Source organism: Falco peregrinus, chromosome 8, assembly GCF_023634155.1.
Source record: "Falco peregrinus isolate bFalPer1 chromosome 8, bFalPer1.pri, whole genome shotgun sequence".
In the NCBI taxonomy this organism is placed as follows: domain Eukaryota; kingdom Metazoa; phylum Chordata; class Aves; order Falconiformes; family Falconidae; genus Falco; species Falco peregrinus.
The window spans coordinates 9,380,875-9,399,756 of record NC_073728.1 but is presented as its reverse complement, the minus strand read 5'-3'; the positions used below and the strand labels follow the sequence as shown (position 1 = coordinate 9,399,756).

The window sequence follows — 18,882 nt, the reverse complement described above, 5'->3', positions numbered from 1 at the left end:
CTAAGCTGCACGGACACCGCAGCCATCACACGCAAATCCAGGCAGCATCAGTGATGGCTCCTCTGATGGACTCGCCTTCCCTCTCCAGTTCCGTATCCACCAAGGGAGGCAGCAGGTGGGAAACCTCTGGGCACCTGAAATCCAGGGGCTGAAACTGAAGGTAGAGGTACGTGGGGCTTCTCAGCTGTTGCCGAAGGACTCTCTGAAGTGTCTAACCTTAGTCTTCACATCTGATGCTCTCTGAAAAGCACTGGAGCTCAAGAGTGCTCTGTCTCAGACCTTGTTTGCTCCCAGGTGTCTAATAAGAAACATTTCTGGTAAGAAGAAGAGAAACCCCACTGCCAAAATATGGGTGGGCAGCTTCTGCCACCCAGCTCTAGCTTTTTCTCCAGGGGCTGCATTGGGAATGGTGGGCAGCCATGTATTTTGACAGCAAAAGCCAATAGCGCCACATATCTGCCAGGACTGCTGGGATCCCATCAGGAACAGGCTATGCCCACAGACACCGAAATCACTATCTGGTACTTTCACATGGGACACCTTGGGAAGCCACTCGGCTAAGAGGGCTGCAGCGCTGGATTGCAGTGCCACCAAGGTGAGTTGGGATGTTCGGGTCTGTTTAAGGCCATCAGGTCACAAAAGGTCAGTGGCTCTACAATTACAAATGAATTGCAGACAATGAATGATAAGCTGTTGGTGCTGCTTATATGTAAGATGAGCCAGGAAGCAAAGAGGAGCCTCTGGTCCCTGCACGGGGTACGGGAGATCTCAGCATGCTCTGCCACATGTTCTCAGCTGACTTCTAAATTTCATTTCATTAATCAGCCCCACAATCAGTCTTCCCATCCTCCTTAATTAAAAGGTAAAATTATGGGAGGAGGACTTGGTTCTTATTGTTTCTGGAAGATCCGAGTGCTAGGGCTTTGCTCTCAGCCAGGGCTTTCAGCTCCCCTGCGCGCTGCGCATCAATCATTCATAAGGAAGGATTTACAGCAGGATGAGCTGAGGGGAGAGGCAGAATTTCAAAGTCAAGGGTGCTTTCCTCTGCAAACTTCTTCCTCTACCCTTGAGCTTGCCCCTGCCTGCTTTTATTTATTCTCCAAGCTTTTGTGTGCTTGAGCGGGAGAATAAGCAGCCGACATGCCAGCTGCTATTAAAAGAAGCCGGCAATTGCCCGTGACATTTCCTTGCACGGGTGCGGATGCACGCTCCCCAAAGTAGTCACTACCGCAGAGATTCCCTTGCGCCTCCCCCCTCCCTCGCTGGTTGTCCACTGGGTCTCTCTTTCATCTGGGCTGTTTTCCTCTGGGTTGCAGATGCCAGGGAGCAAGCAAGGCCAGCCCAAATCCCCGCCGAGACCTTGAGGCACAGCTATAACACACACAGCCATGTGATCAGCTGAGACATCCTTGATTCGTGGCTAACTCCCTTCCCTACAAGGAGATTTTATCCCGTGCCCTGCTGTTGTAAGCCAAAAGAATTACGTTCTTCATTAATTTAAAGCCTGAGCCCTCTAGGTTTAAAAAGAGCCTTGCAGAAATACCAAGTATTTTCCAATTCCTTTATTCCTTGTTGTGATAATAAATCTTGTTCCTTTTCCATCAGAGAACAAATAAAGAGGGGAAAGTCTCCTGAGAGCTGAAGCCTTACTGGGGTCTGAAAAGCAAATAATTTTCTTCACAAGGTAAGAGAAATATCACTGGCTTCTTCACAGTGTAAATAACTCGGGTGACAGAGCCAGAGATGATGCTTTGGGGAGCAACGTGCCTTGAGCATTTTTGTCATTGCCCTTTGGGTGCTGTGGTCCCATGGCATTTCCGTATCACCACTGCTTTCTTGGTGGGGAGGAACTCTGGAGTGGAGACATTTCCACCATATTTATTTGTTCCTAGTGAGCAAGAGTCTGCTGGTTACAGACTTTTTTGACTCCTTGATGTAGTTATCACCTAAATACATGTCCCCCAAGCTCCAAGGCTGTCGGGTAGGAAGGAGGACAGCATCATCCCCCTCCTGGATCAGTATGCTGGTGATGGGGAGGTTGGTCCCAGCCTACCCAGCCCTCCCTGCAGCAGCTGCTCACCCTTTGTGCCTGCCCTCTGAGCACCCTCCCTCCAGCACAGCCTGGCAAAGAGCTACTGAGTCAATCAAAGGTGAAATGAAATTGAAAACAACTAAATTTGTAAATTAAATGCAGCACTGCAATGGGGTGATTTGCCTCCTCTTCCTTTATCTCCGTGCCACAGGCAAGCCATTTGCAGGGTTCAGTGCCACAAGGCCTGCTGTGTAGGATGGGACTCAGCATCTTCCACAGCTTGTCCTGAGGAGTCAGAGTGATGTGGAGTGAAATATGGCCCCAGATGCCACCAGGGCTCCCATCAGGGTGGGCACAGCGCATTCCTTGGTCCACCTACTGGGTCGGATTTCTTTTCCCAGGATAATGTCTTGGAGTTCATTACAAGCAGTAACGATGGTGCCAGCGTGTGCTTTGGGACCCTACTTGTCCCAGTTGCTCTTGTGGAATTGCCCAGTGTTCAGAATCTCTAAAAATGAGGCTGCACATTTCATGCCACAGTGCTGCTTTGCCCAGATTTAGAGGTCAGCGCATCTCCTCCTTCATCTTTCTCCCACGGGCAGGGGCAAGACCCAGTGGTGGTGCCAAAATTAAAAGCAGCAAGCCCATGACTTGGCTGTGGACTACAGTATTGCTGTGATTTTAAGGTCTATGTTTAATGACCTGGCCAAAGGGGGACCTCTGCTACCGGGGAGAGAGGACTCAGGACTCCACCTACAAGAGGCTGAGTCCTGCAGCATCCCCTCTACACAACTGCCAGCAGCAATGGGCAGAGACGTCCAGCCCAAGGAAAGGAGGGGAACAAGAAACATGTGAGTATCCCAAACTCCTTCAGGTGCCACGCACCTTCTCATCACCTTGAGTTTAACAAGATGTGATTAAGTGGTGTGTCTCTCCCTCTGTACCTAGTAGCAACCACCACAAAATTCCTTTGTGCAGATGCAGCTGACCAGAGCTGGGGTTTTCCTCAAACTCTTCTAGGTAGGTGTAGGAAGGTGAGCTGGAGTGTTTTCCAGGCAGGGGATTATTCACGGAGAAGGTGGAGAACTGAACCCTCTGAGAAAGACATTTTGTAATTGTTTTAGGACTCAGAGCCTCTAAATTTGAGAGACACTCCAAAAGATGCAGCTCAGGGTATCTGGCAGAGTTTGAGCTCCATGGGCAGGATCCTGCGGGCAGAGGCTGGTGTAGGAGTGGTGTAACCTGGAGGTGAGTGGGGCACTGACTTCATTGCAGAGAAGGAGGGTGGAAGGAGGTGAATGACACATCATTAGCGAAAAGAGAAAACTCATTATGTTTTTTAAAGCATCCAGGTAGAAAACTGAAGGTCCCAGAGCTGCTGTGGCTGGGCTTAAAATACAGCCACGGAGAAAATAAATGAGAATTGTTTTCCATTTTAGGAATGGGTATAATTAATTAGGAGGTGTTTATGAGTTTTGTAACATGTGTTTTGTAGCTGCAGGAAAAGAAGCTGGTTAATTGTTCTCCAAGTGAAATAAGGGAAGATTTTTCTGTCAGAAAGTTATTGCTGGGATGGCATGAATGCAATTACAGAGCCAGGTTGGCTCCAAGAATGACATTTGTATTCAGGATAAAACAAAGCAGCTCTTTCCCACTGGCACCAAAACAAGGCAGAAGGGGAAAGGAAATCTTCAGGAATATCAAAGCATCTGGCTAAGGTGATCTCAGATGTTTTGTTTTCATGAGGCAGTGCTGTTTCCCTTGCGTGTCAGGTCATTACACCAAGAAAAAGAATTTAGTATAGTATTTACTGACATGCAATGAAACGAGCCACAATAATATTAACAAAATGGCTTTTTCCATATCAAGATGAGACATTTCAGCATGGCAGAAATGACAGTGCTGTTTGTGAAAAATACTGACAAGTGATGCGAGAAGACTGATGGGAGTCTCATTTGGGCTTTTTTCCCCCAAAATAGATAGATTATTTTTTTAAATAAATTTCTGAATGAGATGTACTCCCAGGGAAAAAAACCCCAAACATCTATCTGGAAATGGTCCCAGAGGCTGTGGTGAAACCCCAGCGGCTGAGCAGGGAGGACGGCTGCACACTTGGACCGCTGTAGGATGGTGCGGGATGGGACCGCCGGCAGCAGAGGAGCACAGGGAGGTGTAAGAAGCACTCAGACAAGTACCTCTCTATTTGCCAAGGACAGGAATTGATCTCCTGGCCATATACAAGGTTAGGGCTTAGCTTGCTGACGCTGTTTGGAAAAGCAAAGCTCTGGGAGCTAGTTTGCCACAGAATTGTGCAGAGGCACAAAGGTGGGGAGGAGGCAGAGCCAACAGGCACAAGATTTCAGGAGAGCAGGAACAGAGGGATGCTGGTATCTTATGATCTCCTTTTCTGCATTAAGGTTAGGGTTTGGCCGTCTATTCATTTAGGACCCCGCTACATAATTTCAATCAGCAGGGCCTGTAGGTTTGGGAAACGTGTTGGGAAGACCCCAGGGGGCTTTGGTATTCCTTAAAGCTTATGGATTTAATAAGCAGGCTGGTAGGGGTGATGGACAGTGTCTGATTCTCGGTGCCTGGGGTATAACTCACTTTTGGGCTAAGGCTCAGCAATCCAAAGGTCAAGGAGACCAATTTATTGCTGCATGGTGCAGGACCATTGGAAATTATCTGTCACTTGGGGAATAGAATAGAGCTGGAGTAGGAAGTCAAAGGCAGCTGAATCCAGTGTGCCAAAGTCTGGGAGAGCTTAGAAAAAGACTCATGCCATTTGCAGCTCATGCCTGGCTTGTATTTTCTTTAACTGCAAGCATTTGGTCTCAGCTGTAGCCAGAGGACAATTGGTTAAGTGTCATCTGTACATTGCCCATCAGAGCGGCCTGTGCTACAGGGAGCTCAGAGTTAGGAAGAGGGCAGGTAACTGAAGCCCAGGACATCATCCCTTCCATTATGCGGTCATCCTTTCAGCTGAGAGCCAGCAAAATTAGGGTATCTAAACCCCAAAGAGGCCAGACTCTTGCCAGCTGCTGCAGGACACCGCGGGTTATAAAAACATGGGGACCTTTGGTGCTTGTGTTGTATTTTCTCTTGGTGCAGATATGCACTCCTGGAACAATTAAGCAGTGGGTGACGCAAATGAACTATTTGGAACACAAGCCCAGTAACTCCAACCTAAGCTTTGATTCAGCAGACTGCTTCAAGGTGGCCTCCATCTTCAGTCCCTGGGTAAGTTCCACTGATTTCTCTTAAAATTAGGAGAGGCTTAAAGGCTGTGCTGATTAGCAGAGATTCACAACCGCTGTGCAAAATGCCAACTGAAGTGCATGGGCAAAGCAAGCCACGGCTCTGCTGGCTTCAGATGTAACCAGCATCGCTCTAGTGTGGGAAGGGGTAAAAACCTGCCCTGAATCAGGGGAGGGTCTTTGTCTAGTCCTGAGATACCAACACTCCGTGCTCTTGAAGTCGGTACTGGGGTTATACGGGCTCTATTTATGCCTCTTCTTTTTCTGCTGGACAACAGGAGGGGACTTCAGGCGCAGCCAGACCTCCGCAGGTACAGCTTTGGGTACCCGCAGCATGCGAATCCTGTCCTCCTGCCACCTTGCGGCATCTGCCGGCCTCAAGCACCCGCCTCCCGAGGCGTGCGGGGCTGCTGAGCACCGCCGGTTGGCGGCCGCTCCGAAAGCCGGCCCCAGGTAACAACCGCACGAAGCGTGCGAGGGCCGAGGCCCGGCTCTCGGGCGCCAGCGGCCCCTGGCCACCGCCTGCATGTGCCCGCCCCGGCCGGCAGCGGCGGGGCAGCGGGGGCGGCGCTGGCGGGGCGGGCGGTACCGGGGGCGGTGCCTGCCTTCCCCTTCCCTTTCCCCTTCCTTTTCCCTTGGCTCTTCCCTTTCCTGGGGGCCCTCCGGAGGCCCGAGCGGGAGGTGCTGGTGGTGGGAGCAGTTGCGGACGGGGGCTGCAGGCGGGGAGAGCGGGGGTGAAGCTGCCGGGGCGGGGGTCTCGCTGGTGGGAGCAGGCTTCTCTGGGCGCGGAGGGCTCCTCTCCCCACGGGGCTTTGGCTGGGCGGCTCTTCCCTGCTGCGAGCGGCTGCTCCTGCGCTGGCCGAGCCGCTACCGAGCTCCGCGTCTCTCCTGGCATCGCAGGGTACGATAACCCTTAGCGCCAGGGGTCGGATATTTGCGCGTCACTGGAGAGACTCGCAGTTGTTGCGCCCTTCTGCCCGGGCCGGGGGCGTGCGGGGGGGTGGGCTTGCTCGTCAGACGAGGCAGGGAGCCCGCCTGGCCGGGCCGTTGCTGTCTCGGGCAGCGCCTGCTCGGGCACCCAGATGGACAGAATACAGCCCAGAGCCGCCCGCGGGCGAGGAGCCGTGTGCCAGCAGCTGCAGCGCCTCGGCTCGTGGGACCCTGCCCGCCGGTGCAGGGCCCGCCTGGTGTGTGGCAGCTGGGGGCGAAAGGGGTGGGCGAGCCAGGGAGGGCTGGGTGCTGCTGCTGGGGCGGCAGCCAGCGGGTGGGAGGCCAGGCTCGCCCCCCGGGTGCTTCTGGGTAACGGGGCACGGGGGTTCAAAGAGACTTTGAGCCTTTCTGGGGCAGGAAGGGACAAAAAAAATAATCGGAAGGTTCAGAAAGTGCAGGGTAGAGTTGCTGTGATTGCATTGCTGGTACTAAAACATAGATTTCCTTCAAAAACCCCAAAACCCCAGACTTTGCTGCTGCTGTTTTTTCTGCTGCTCTGCTCAGTCGTCGTCCCATCCCCCCCCCCCCCCCCCCCAAATTCAAAGATATTCCAGCTGTAATGGTGATTTATTTCAAAAGACACCCAGGTGAGTGGGGAAAGCAAAGGGTTAAGGAGAAGGGTTTAAAAGCCTAGAAAGCATTTCCTTGTCAGAGGCTGCTGGTTTGCTTCTGTGATACCTATGATACCTGTGGGAGGGATGCCTGGACAGCAGGTTCATGCTCCCTCACTGGAACCTCATGGGGAAAGTGCTCCCTCGGCCCCTGCCAGGAACTGGAGACTTTAGTGCCTGCGGTCACACGCGAAGGAGGCAGGAGGAGGTTGATCTCATGGTGACAAACCTGGCTTGCTGCCTCCTCCCAGGTGCCAGGTCACCCAAGCATGGCCACTCAGATGTTTGAGGGAAGAGGGCACGCGGCTGTTTACCAGAAATACAGGTTTGCACCAGGCAAAGAGCTGCAGCAAACCATCCTCGGCTACCTGCAGGAAAAGGTACGTGGGGTATGGCCAGGCTGTAGGAAAAAACCAAGGTAATATTCCGTTACTTGTGGGCAGTAGTTATTTGCAGGTATTAGTATTTACCTTTTGGGAGTGTTACCTTGGTTGGTGCTGTGGGGAAGAATTAATCAGTAGGACTTAAGGTAAGATGTGGGCACGGAAGAGCCGTTCCGTGGGTTGTGCCATGCTAACTAAGGCTGTTCCTGGTTGGATGCTGGGGAAGGAATGGGGTGAGAGCACAGAAGTTGGGTGGCCGCCCACTGACAGGCATCCACTTCTCCTGCAGAGGGCAAACCCTGCTGAGCTGGTAGTGGATGTTGGCTGTGGGTCTGGACAAGGCACCCGCTTCCTTGCAGAGCACTTCAAGAAGGTGGTGGGAACAGACATCAGTGAAGCGCAGATCCAGGAGGCTAGGGATGAGGCCTCCATGCCCAACGTCTCCTACCTGTGAGTGTCAGGGGAGCAAGCTCAAAGGCAAAATCTGGGTCCTCACATGGAGGGTGGTTTGTGAGTATGACTGTTCTAAGAGCCAGCTGGCACCAAAGGAAATCCCATTTCATGTGATTCCTGATATAAACAGGCACTCCCCTAGACTTAACGGTAGTCGTGGGCTTGCATCCCAAACAGTCATCATGAACTCCAAAAAATACCCACTAACTTCATGTCCTACTTTCTAATACCCATATTGCACACTGCCTTTTTCCCTTCCCCCTTCCAGCGTGTGCCCTGCAGAGGAGCTGCCATTTGAGGATGCCTCGGTGGACCTCCTGACTTCATTTACAGCCGCACACTGGTTTGATATAGAGAAGTTCATGAGAGAAGCAAACCGGGTGGTTAAGCCGGGTGGTTGCATGGTCATCAGCACCTACACCGTGGATATGAGTCTGCGCTATGGAAACTGCTCTGAAAAGCTGACCAAAGTCTTCAGAGAGGTGAGATAATGAAACCAAAACCTGGTCTGGGCAGGGGGAAATGTGTAGTACTTAGACGCAGAGGGGAAAGCAGTGGGCTTGGGGAATATGACTAGAGGACTCCTATTGCAGGATGGGGCGGAGGGATGGTTAAATACAGGGATAAGGCTGAGATAGGGTTTAGTGGCTCCCATGCAGTGCTAGGGCTGGCTGGAGGAGAAGAGGGACATTAGGATTAGTAGGGCAGACTCTGTGGTGAGAAGGGCTGCAGAGCAGATTTGGGGGGCTGGTATCATCAAAGAGTCTGCTCTTGTTGCCCTGATCACAGTGAAGATAATGGGAAGCAGAAACTGTGCGGAAAGAGGTTCTTCTTAAAGTGACGTTTCTTGACAAAGAGTGTCAAGGAGACTTTCTGCTATGAGTAAGAGCAGTGTAGGGAGGAAGACAGGACCCTTATCTCTATAATAAAATAGGATCCTTAAATTCTTGACACTAAGCAAAATTTTGGTGTATTTTAATGTAAGGAGTATTAAAAAAAATTAATACATACATGTATCAGCTATAGGGCCAAGCAAACCTGAGTTAAGTGGAAACTGAAAGCTTCAAGTGGTTTTGTGTTTGTTTTTAATATGCTGTCTTTGTAGAACTGGGACCTGATTTTGAAATACGCGCATAATAGAGTAAAACATGTCATGGATGACTACAAAGAGATCTTCGAGGCCTTGCCATTTCCAGACAAGAAGAGGTGAGCAGAAACCCCTTGGTGCAGCACCAGGAGCAGATAAAGATGGTGTCTCTCCTCCTCTACAGGGCTGCTCTGCCACTGGCCCAGCAAGGACATAAAGGAGCCAGGTTTGCCAGTGCAGGTAGCTGCCAGGCTTCAGCAAATGCCTTTACGTGGTGGCAGAACCATGTGGCTGCATTTGCATTCCCGTTGGATTTCACGCTACTTTGTGGTGGGCTAGCAAGTGTGGTTGAAGGGCTGCAAGGAGCCTTCCTGCTCAAAACAGAATTGGGTTAGATTTTTTTTCGTTGGTGGTTTATGATGACTTGAGGCTTCTGGGCAGATTGCTTACTGGATGCAGGGGAAGAATGGAGTGAGAGAAAGAACCTGCCCCTGACCTCTGAGGGAGCCGGTGCCTGCCTTCCCACCAAGGCATGGGGCCAGGGCTGACTTCGCAGGCAAAAAGGATGTGTTGGTGTCCTGCCTGCTGGAGGGGAATGGGCTCTGCAGGCAGGCCAGTATCGAAAGGGTGTTCCAGTCACAGACTACGTTAGATGGTCCCTGGGACCATCTCTGCTTCTCCAGTAGTGCTTTAGTTAGATCTTCAGATGTTTTTTCCATGTGTTGGACCTCTGATGGTGTCAGCTATTCTATTCACCGCCACCTCATTCTGTTGTCCTTGTTCTATTGCCTTTGAGATTTAACTTGCCAATGCCCCTTGCTTCCCTGTCTCTCTTCTAGAGTCACCAATATTTTTGACAAAATTCCCATGACTGTCGCTGATGTGGTTGGTTACATGGAGTCTGCCTCTCCATATCAAACCTTTATGAAGAACGACCCCGAAGCCGCAAAATCCCTGCTCCAAGAGACTGAAAAGAGGTGAGGAAAACCTTTTGAGACAACTAGCAGGATATGGAGGACCTGCCTCATACAGTGCATGAAGCGTAAGGTTGCAGAGGCCCCTTCAAAGCTCCAAGTGAGCTGCACAGTGATGTGCTCTCTCCTTCCCCCCAGGTGTGCATGGATTCTTGTCAGAGGTTAAACAGGAGATCCTCAGCTGCTCACAGCATGTTTGACCTTAGTTTGAGACAGCTGACTTTAAGTCCAAGTCTGTGTGGCTGTACGTTTCCATGCACTTGCGTGTCCATGCAAGTCTTGTGTCAGAGGTATCTTGAGTTTCTTTGCTTCCCTCTTGATTAGCAGAGGGCAGGAAAAGCATTGGCAGTTGCATCTTAACTATTTTGGCCCACAACAAGGCTCCACTGCAAAGCTGGGAAGAGGAGGCATCCCTGTGTCTGTTAATTTATTCATTGGCCTGTGGTGGAAGCAACTGCTGTCAAGACCTCTGTGCTTTAGGTGGGAAAGATCTGTCTCTGGTTGTAGATGTCACCCCATGTCAGGTGGGAGCTGGCTGGGCGGAACGAGACGCTGCTTCTGCTTCTTGTTTTAGGATGCTGGAGACGATGGGAGTTTCTTCTCGTGAAACCCCAGTGGAGTTCTATGTGAGACATGTCTGTGTGCTGGCATGCAAGGGACGGTGAGAGGAAACTTCTCCTGAACTGGTGCGGGAAGGGAAGGAAATAGTGGTTTGTCTCCTAACACCCCACTTGCAGCCACTCATTATTCCTTGGGAAGATTGATACTGATTCTGGTGATTAAAATTTTGATCTTTTGTGGAAAGCAGACTGGGGTTTCTGCCTGCTCTTGGGTTCCTGTCCACTTTGGCCCTCGTTGTCTGCCCAGTGCTGTGCTTTCAGCTCTGGAAGGGTTCAGTTTCAGACTGGTGATGGTTGGATTGCACATGGTGATGAGAATCAAAGTAACAGCTGATAAACTTGCTGCATTTCTTACACAATTAATAAAAAAAGCTGAGAAAAAGTTGCTTGTTGTTCTCTTTTTAAGAGAAGCTGCAGAGCACCTACTGGGGTGGGAATAATGACACTTCACGGACGTTGCTTACTTAGGCCCTGAGTCTGAGGTCTTCTGTTTCATGGAGTAAGATGGGTTTTAGGTAGAAAGGACCATTCGCCCCTTTCCCTGCCCAGGCAAAGTAGAAGCCATGTGCTGCCTTTTGAAAGGTGAGCTCGAAAGGGGCTGTTCTCACCCAGTATGAGACCCCATCCCTGGTGCTTTGCTGGCTGGTGCAGGTGTATCGGCAGGTGACCTGCCCCAGGATTGCCCATCACTGTGCCAGCACTCCTGCTTTGGCTCTCAAGAAGTTAACTCGCCCTCAGCACAGCTCAGGAGTCTTTCTGGGATTGTTGCCGCAGCAGAGCACGTTTGTGGTCCCCTCTGTCCCAGCCCGCTATCGCTCGCTCGCCCACGCTGCAAAGATTAGAGGCTGCGTTTCAGGGAGGAGCAGGTGGATGCAACAGGGTTCAAAGCTGGGCACAGCCCAGCACAGGTCCCTTCCTGTTTGCTTTCTGGATATTTTAAGTCCGGGTGCAGCCTCTGTGGGGAGCTTTCCCTTTCCTGTAATTCCTGCCCTTGGCAAGAAGGATACCCTGATGCCATGGGGAGGGCTTTGGCCTCACCTGGTTGTACCTTGGTGCATCATTAAGAAAGGCAGAAGTGATATCTCTTCTCCCTGCCCCAGACACAGCACCTGGAGGGAGACTTCAGCTGTGGAGGGGAGGGCTTGGAGGTGCTTCAGCTGTGGTCCTGGGGCTCTTGGGTATGGTCCTGCTGTGGGTACAGAGACTGAGCCTCTGTGACCGGGTGAAGGTGCTGGACCCTGGGTGTATCTCCACTGAGTGCTGGCTCAGCTTGCTCAGGGTGGGGAGCAAAGGTTTTGACCCTGCTTGGTGGTTTCCAGGAGGGTTCTGGGGTCCCAGGAAGATGGCAGCAGGGAGGAAAGCCCATCACTGATGCGAGGCTGGTCTCTGTGTCCGTGGCTGCGTGTTGGAGAAGACCTCATTGAGCAGTGATGCTGGATTCAGCCCTGCTGCCAGTCACTGAGGAAGAGGCTGCACTGGGTGCGGGTTGTGTTTGGTTGAGCAGTGGCCATAAAACCTCCCTTGCTGGGTGAGGATGGAGCTGGTGGCTTGTCATCTCCTGCGGGAGCACTAGAGGTCTCTCCCCAGCTGGGACTGCACCGGGTGACATGGCTACCGGGGTGTCGGTGGCCTGTAGGGCTGCCTTGGCTGGGGAAGCTCCAGCTCAGCTGGCAGGACTTGTCCTAGTGAGGTGTGTCCCCGCAGCAGTGCCTGGGCAGGGAGATGTCCTGTGGGAGGGGAAACCCCATGTCCGTACAGTGCCAGCACAAAGGCTTTGGGGAAAAAGTGCTTGTTTGGGCTTTTTCTTCACTTCAAAACAAGTCTGTTTAAATTTGCTCGCTAATTAACTTCGTGATTAACAGCCCTGGCATCAGCTGGATGCTCAGCACATCCCCCAGAATGAGGCAGAGGGTGACTGGTGTGATGTAACACGAGGGATTGCATCACCGACACACTTGGGCATGATGTCAACGGCGTGAGACACGTGGAGTGGCACAAACCAGCCTGACATCGTGGTAGCAGCTACAGCTCACGCGTGCCAAGAGGTGGTGAAGGGTTCTGGGGTATGTAGCAGGGCCAGCAGCACCTCAGTGGCACTGACACCCTGGGCTGGCAGAGACAGGTCTGGTGATGGCTGCCAAGCAAAGGTCACCTGATGTCCCCTGTCCCAGCACCACCAGGCCATAGGCAGGGCTCCCACACATCACTCAGCATTTTATTTTTATAGCTGGCTTCTTTGGGGCACTTTTTTGGTTCTTGCCATCTCCTTTCCAAGACCAGCGACTTGAGCAGGAGCCAGTTTCTAGCAGATGAGCCCACCAGCTCCAGAAGGGTCACAAAGGAGTGACCTGGGCTCGTCCTTACCCACTGCAATGGCATGGCTCGTGGCCAAGGCTTTTCCACACATGCCACGTGGCAGCTGATGACTCAAAGGTGATTGCCTCACCCAGCACTCATGTCAGCTCTGCCCGAAGCCCTGCCAGGTTTCGCTTTCCTTCTCACACCCGGGATCTCCCACGCACTCGGGATTTCTTCCTCTGAGCAAGTTCAAGTGGCTCTAGCCTGCTGGACTGTGTGAATCTGAGGAGGGAGCTCCATCACCGCCATCACGCTGCCCTCCCAGCATGATACCATCTGCAGTCAAAGCTGGAGCGATGGCTGTGGTAGGTCCCCAGTGCCCTGTAGACCCCACCAGGCACGATGTGGTGTCCCTGGCTTGTGCCGGCTTTGGAGGACCTTCCACTCTCGTGGCAGGAGCTGGTACTAGCATGGTTTGGAGGAGCCATGCCAAATGCAGCCAGGCTTTGCTGGCCAAGCTGGGGACCAAGGTATGGTGGAGCGTGGCATTGCTGTGCAAGACACTAGCAGGTGTGCCGATGCCCAGGAAGGCAAGACTGCGCCCCATCAGAGAAAAGCCCTCATTACTGCTCAGCCAGGCACTCGCAGGCTTGGCTATGGCTGGTGGAAAATGAGGCACAAACATCTGAGCAAGGTGCCCAGGAGATCTTCAGCCCTTCGTCACAGCTGCCCTAAGTGCCGGGTAGCTGCACTGATGGCCCCGGCTTCACCACTCAGCTTTCACTTTTCCTTTGGTGCGTCTAGATTTCTTTGCCTGCATGAAGTGATGAGGTTTTGCTTTGCTTCTCTAACCACAAATGACAGGCAGTAGATAAAAGCCACAGCAATGGGGAAGAGGAACCAAAGAAGCCAGGTCCCACAGGGATAGGATGCTGCTCCATAACCCGATGGGTGAACCAAGAGTGTCCTCAGCAGGGGCTTATGGCATGGGGCAGTGGTTCATGGTGGATCTACGTGTGTGCCAGGGCAGTCTTCCAGCCATGCTCTGGGTCCGTGGGCCTGCAGGTGAGGCTATGCCAGCACAGCAGGTACTGGACATCACCATCTCACTGCTGGACATCACCGCCTGGGTGCTGGGAACCTTGCTCTAGCCCTGCCAGCAGCCATTGGAGATCCCAACCCGGGTGCCAAAACACCCTAGCCTGGCTCGTGCCTTGGTCGTGAGGAAGAAACACCCCACAGTGCCTGTCCTGTGAGCCAGCCAAGCTCCACCATGTGGGACCTTGAGCCACTATTGCCCTCCAGCTGCTCCACTGTGACCCAGAGTTCCAGGCAGTGCTGGGACCCCCACTCCCGCCCCTCTCTCACTGGGGGGCACATTTATTTTTACATTCATTAGAATTTTCTACTAAGGTGCCATCTTCCAGCTGAGCTGAGCATCGCTTGGGTGATGTACGTGAATTTAGTTATGCTGGTTTGGGCTTTTATTTCACAGTTATATTGATCGTGAGCTTATTGCATTGAATTAAAATAATTCCTCGATAGCTGTGCATTTCTTTAATGGCAGAGAGGAAAGGCAGTGCTGTTGTCTTGTTCATCAAGAAGGCAAAGACCTTGCTCAGGCTTTTAATTGCAGACCTCACATAGCCTGCTGCAGCGGGGATGGCTGGCATGGGAGCCTGGTCCAGCAGCAATGAAGTGAAATCCTGTACCCACTGTGCTATCAGGCTTTAGCACCATATTTTGCTGTCCTAGCTCTTCTCCAAGCTGTGTCTGCATGCAGTCTGGCGAAGGGGGAAATAGCCGCTGTAGAAGCCATACTGCTCCCTGTCTGCTGTCTCCACTCCTCTTCATCTCCACTGTGGTTTTCCAGGAAATACCTGAGCTTTTGGAGATGCTGCTGGGGCAGGGGAAGGGCTCAGGAAAGGCTGGATGGACCCTGTGGGTCAACAGCCAGTCCTGCTTAACCTCTTCATATGGACCATGAGGCAGAGTGTACCAAGTTCACCGATGACACCAGACTGGGAGGAGCAAGTGACACACCAGAGGGTCCTGCTGCCATCCATGGAGACCTCAACAGGCTGGAGAAATGGGCTGATGGGAACCTCATGCCATTCAACAAGGGGAAGATCAAAGTCCTGCACCTGGGTGGGAACAACTGCAGGCACTGGGACATGCTGGGGGCCATCCAGCTGGAAAGCAGCTTGGTAGAAAATGCCCTGGGTGTCCTGTTGGACACTAGGTTGAACATGAGCCAGAAATGTGCCCTTGCAGCAAAGAAGGTGAACAGCATCCGGGGCTGCATGGGGAAGAGTGTTTCCACAAGCTAAGGGAGGTGATTCTTCCCCTCTGCTCAGCACTGGTGAGGCCACCCCTGGAGTGCTGGATCCAGTTCTGGGCGAGAAAGACATGGACATACTGGAGAGAGTCCAATGAAGTACCACAAAGATGATGAGGGGACTGGAGCATCTCTCCTATGAGGAAAGGCTGAGAGCTGGGGCTGTTTAGCCTGAAGGCTCAGGGGCTCTTGGTGATGTCTACTGGCAGGACAGCAGGCAGTGGGCACACCCTGAAACATGTGAAAGTTCATCTGAACACGAGAAAACATACCCGTAAGTGTATCCTACCACAACCTGGTGCAATAACTTCTCCTGTTTGTTTGGACTCCTTGAAGTCAGCAGTTTATTTCCAGATGTGAACATTAAAAATTGGGTCCTTTTGGAACAGTGTTCTTCTGTGGCCACCACGTGAGGCAATGCAAAGTGCATTTTGCCTACTCCTGCCTTACTGTGTATTTGCTTTTTAGATACAGGTATTGCCCTAATTTCCTATATTTACTACTTGATGAATGCATGAAACAAAACGTGCAGCACTGATAGCTTCGCATCGCAGGGGGTTACCGGAGGGAAGGTCAGATTTTGCTGAATGGGGTCGCTCTTCCAGCTGTCAGCGGAGAGGTGTCAATAGATGATATTTGCGTTTCCAGGCTAAACAGGGAGGAAACTCCTGCCAGCTCCAGTGGCTGGTGGGGCTGGTGGTCCCGCTCATCTCCAGCAGAGCCCCTGCACAGGACTATGTCCCACCTGCAAAACGCAAGGTGGAAGTGCTGCTGCTTTCACCCTCTTTCCTGCTTTTGCAGCGAGCCTGGTCCCTCAGGATAATACACAGGTGAAGCTCATGCCTGCAGCCTGCATTATGCAGTGCCCATTCCTGGCTGCTGCTTCTGCCCGCTCCCTGCCATGGCTGTTGTGCTGTGCTTCCTGTGGGGAAACCGAGGCATGAACTCCTGCTGCCACTTGTGGGGCACCAGAAGCCTCCTGGCTGCCCTGAGCCCGCTGTCCCTGGGGGGCTGCACGCCTGGGAGTCTCCTGCAGCTTTCAGTGTGGTGCCGAGCAGGGTTGTGTGCAGGTTTCTCCACACTTGCCAGCACCTCTGCACCACTCAACATGGCAGCATCATCCCCCCTGTTCAGCTCCCTCGGAGGGGTGCGATGAAGGCAGCCCGAGCATATCCCTGCACCTCCAGGGCACAGGGTGCGCCCGTGGACAGGTGGTGAGGCAGGCAGCAGGGCAGGCAGGCAGCTGGAGGCGGGATTCCCGTCGATGCTTTCAGTTTCCCGTTTTCAGAGCCGCCAGGCCGCGGATTTTCCTACCAACCTGAAAGCGCAATCACGTCGGGCAGGCGGCATAAAAAGCCAGGGCGATGGGGAGCAAGGCAGCCACAGCCAAGAAGACGAAGCAGCCCTCAGACCAGCCAGCAGCCCAGCAGCCCTGCAGCCAAGCGAGCCACCCACAGCAACACCGTCAGGCATCGCTACATCAGGGATTTAGTGGATCCAGCCTGGAGCACTCCAGTTCATCCTCTCTGGCTTCGTGTACTGCAGCACCCTTGCTTCATTGTAACCCGCTCACCATCAGGCTCTCGTCAGCAAAATGCTGTGCCTCGGCTTCACCCCGCTGCTTGCACTGGTGCTGGGGGCCAGCCTTGGGGCCGCCTTCCCCCAGGATGCCCTGAAGAAGAGCTGCAGCCTGTCCAAGTACCAGTTCCCTGTGCCCCATGAGCTGAAGGCTGTGCAGAAGATGAAGATGCATTTTGTGAGTACCACTGGCAATGGGGGGCTGGGGGCTGGTGGGGGCAAGGCAGCGGGGATGTCGAACTTGAGACCCGGAGTGACATGGTGGATGTTTTCTGCAGCAGTTTGGGGAGGAGGATGTTTTACAAGGGAATTTGGGGACAAGAGGGATGCTGGGCCAAATTTCATCCCCCTCAAGGCTGACTGGCATTGCACAGTATTGCCAAAAGTCAGGATGACAGCTTTTCAATCTCTCTCTTGGTTTATGCCTGCAGGAGGCCATCATGCATCAGTCGAACCGCAGATGCAACACCAGGCTCTTCCATAGGAAATGGAACCCAGCAGAGCTGTCGGTAAGAGCAAGGCAACCTCCAGCCAGGACCTCCTGTTAGCTGGTCCTACCTCCATCCACACCCCTGGGCAGGTCTTTGAGCCCCTGTGCTCCAGCCTGCAGCCAGCTGTTGTGCTTTGGGTCCCTAACCGGGATGCCTCTGCCCACAGGTGCATGATCGAATGATGCTGGTAGAAGCTGAACTGGACCTTGCCACCACCATGTTGGGGCTCTCTGCTGCCCCCAAGTTCGCTGAGACACGCCAGCAGCCCCTGGCCTTCCTCACCCAAGCCCGGGAGGACCTGCGAGGCTGTGTAAGTGATCCGCCCCCCCAAAAAAACCAGGCTCATGCCAGCTGAGCAACCCTGGTGCTGGCAGCATCGCCATGGGGCACAGCTGGTCCTTACGCAGGTGCTTTACTTGCAGCTGGCCATGGAGGCTCCTTCACATCAGCCCTCTGGGAAACTGAGGCACTGGCTGCAGAAGCTGCAGGTGGCCAAGGACACAGTAAGTCAGGCCAGCAGGGCAAAGGGCTGTGGGGTGTTAGCGACTGCACGGCTCTGCAGGGCCCACTACACCGTCTCCAGTGCTAACCTGCCCTTTCCTCCCACTGCAGGAGACCACCAGTTGCCTGGAAGCCTCCACCATCCTCCACCTCTTCCAAGTGCTGAATGACCTGCGGTGCACAGCCCTCCGGGAGCAATGCACTTAGCCCCCACCGGCAGCACAGCCGGCATGACACGGTGCTCACCAGCCCCAAAGGATGCCCCGAGGACTGGGAAGAATTATTTTTATTACATCACTGGACTGTATTTCCTATTTAAGCATTTTTCTTATTTATGTGAGCTCAGGGAGCAATTGTTTTTTTAGGGTCTTTTAAATTATTGGGGGGTTTTGTGTATTTATAAATGTTTCAGGGGGAGGTAAAGAAATGCTGTTCCTGAAAGATGCTGTTCAATAGGGATGAATGTATTTATTTGATATCTTTGTTTTGCTGGTTTTCAAAACACTGACAGTTTTTAAGGAAATCTATTTTTTTACCTACTATTTATTACAGAGAGTATTATGTATATTTACCTGTATAAATTATTTTTTACATGCTATTTAATATGAAAAATAAACCAGATACCATAAACAGACAAGCTGCCATCACATGTTTTTATTAGGCTTTGCTATAACATCATCCCTTTGGAAAAGCAAGTTATTGAGGGGGCTGAGGGAGGACACTGGACGAATTTTGAGCATTTGAAAGTCAGCAAATCTTTAGCGCTCACGTTCACCTCTAGCTGCTTTTAGGTTGCAGGGCTGGGGACTGAGCTGCCAGCGGCTGAGCTACTGCATGGCCATGGCTTCCCGCAAAGAGACAGCCAGGGACACAAGCCATAAATGCTTGTCACAAAGTGTGTCGCAGGTACCCCTGCTCATCCTGCCCAGGCTTTGCAAGGACGCTGTCCAGATGAAACCTCATTGCTGACGGGGAGCAACGATTTGCAAATTACACTTCATACTAAGGTAGCCTGGCATAAAGGTGGGGAAAGGCTGTTGCTCCTCTGTCTTTTGCAGCTGCCCTCAACCTGCTTCTGCAGGAGTGATGGGCCCTGGCCACTCGAGACACCCCTATGCACATGCCTTCAAGCAGACACCTGGACACTTGGGTAATATTGACTTCATGGGGGGAGAAGAGCACACCCCGCAGGGAGAGGGAAGCCTGTCCGGCTGCAAGCACAGGAATGCACGCTGCTCTGAAACCAGAAACCCCGGGCAAGAGGCACTT

At 52.6% G+C, this 18,882-nt stretch overlaps 2 protein-coding genes across 3 annotated transcripts; both read left to right on the top strand.

The window, feature by feature from the left end:
* Nucleotides 1-5,167: 5,167 nt before the first annotated feature.
* LOC101922156 (putative methyltransferase DDB_G0268948) lies at nt 5,168-10,594 on the top strand. Of its 2 annotated transcripts, none has more exons than XM_005244419.4 (7): nt 5,168-5,272; nt 7,142-7,270; nt 7,563-7,723; nt 7,995-8,208; nt 8,832-8,932; nt 9,653-9,790; nt 10,362-10,594. In XM_005244419.4, exons 1-7 carry the CDS (start codon nt 5,183-5,185, stop codon nt 10,450-10,452), a joined length of 924 nt encoding a protein of 307 aa, XP_005244476.3. In that variant the 5' UTR covers nt 5,168-5,182; the 3' UTR covers nt 10,453-10,594. The 2 variants fall into 2 exon arrangements, with proteins under 2 accessions (XP_005244476.3, XP_055668783.1); XM_055812808.1 differs by lacking the exon at nt 5,168-5,272 and adding an exon at nt 6,086-6,190.
* Nucleotides 10,595-14,327: 3,733 nt separating this feature from the next.
* Nucleotides 14,328-18,239, top strand: LOC101922324 (interferon lambda-3-like). The gene is made up of 5 exons (XM_005244420.3): nt 14,328-16,799; nt 17,053-17,130; nt 17,279-17,422; nt 17,535-17,615; nt 17,725-18,239. The coding sequence occupies exons 1-5, from the start codon at nt 16,638-16,640 to the stop codon at nt 17,818-17,820; spliced, it is 561 nt and encodes a 186-aa protein (XP_005244477.1). The 5' UTR covers nt 14,328-16,637; the 3' UTR covers nt 17,821-18,239.
* Nucleotides 18,240-18,882: the final 643 nt, after the last annotated feature.

What these genes read in the sequence shown, in the direction of transcription:
- LOC101922156 (XM_005244419.4), top strand. Translation starts at nt 5,183, where the DNA reads ATGAACTATTTGGAACACAAGCCCAGTAACTCCAACCTAAGCTTTGAT. An exon ending in CCTCCATCTTCAGTCCCTGG is followed by an intron (nt 5,273 to 7,141) that starts GTAAGTTCCACT and finishes GCCTCCTCCCAG; the next exon opens with GTGCCAGGTCACCCAAGCAT. An exon ending in ATGCCCAACGTCTCCTACCT is followed by an intron (nt 7,724 to 7,994) that starts GTGAGTGTCAGG and finishes TCCCCCTTCCAG; the next exon opens with CGTGTGCCCTGCAGAGGAGC.
- LOC101922324 (XM_005244420.3), top strand. Translation starts at nt 16,638, where the DNA reads ATGCTGTGCCTCGGCTTCACCCCGCTGCTTGCACTGGTGCTGGGGGCC. An exon ending in AGAAGATGAAGATGCATTTT is followed by an intron (nt 16,800 to 17,052) that starts GTGAGTACCACT and finishes TTATGCCTGCAG; the next exon opens with GAGGCCATCATGCATCAGTC. An exon ending in GGGAGGACCTGCGAGGCTGT is followed by an intron (nt 17,423 to 17,534) that starts GTAAGTGATCCG and finishes CTTTACTTGCAG; the next exon opens with CTGGCCATGGAGGCTCCTTC.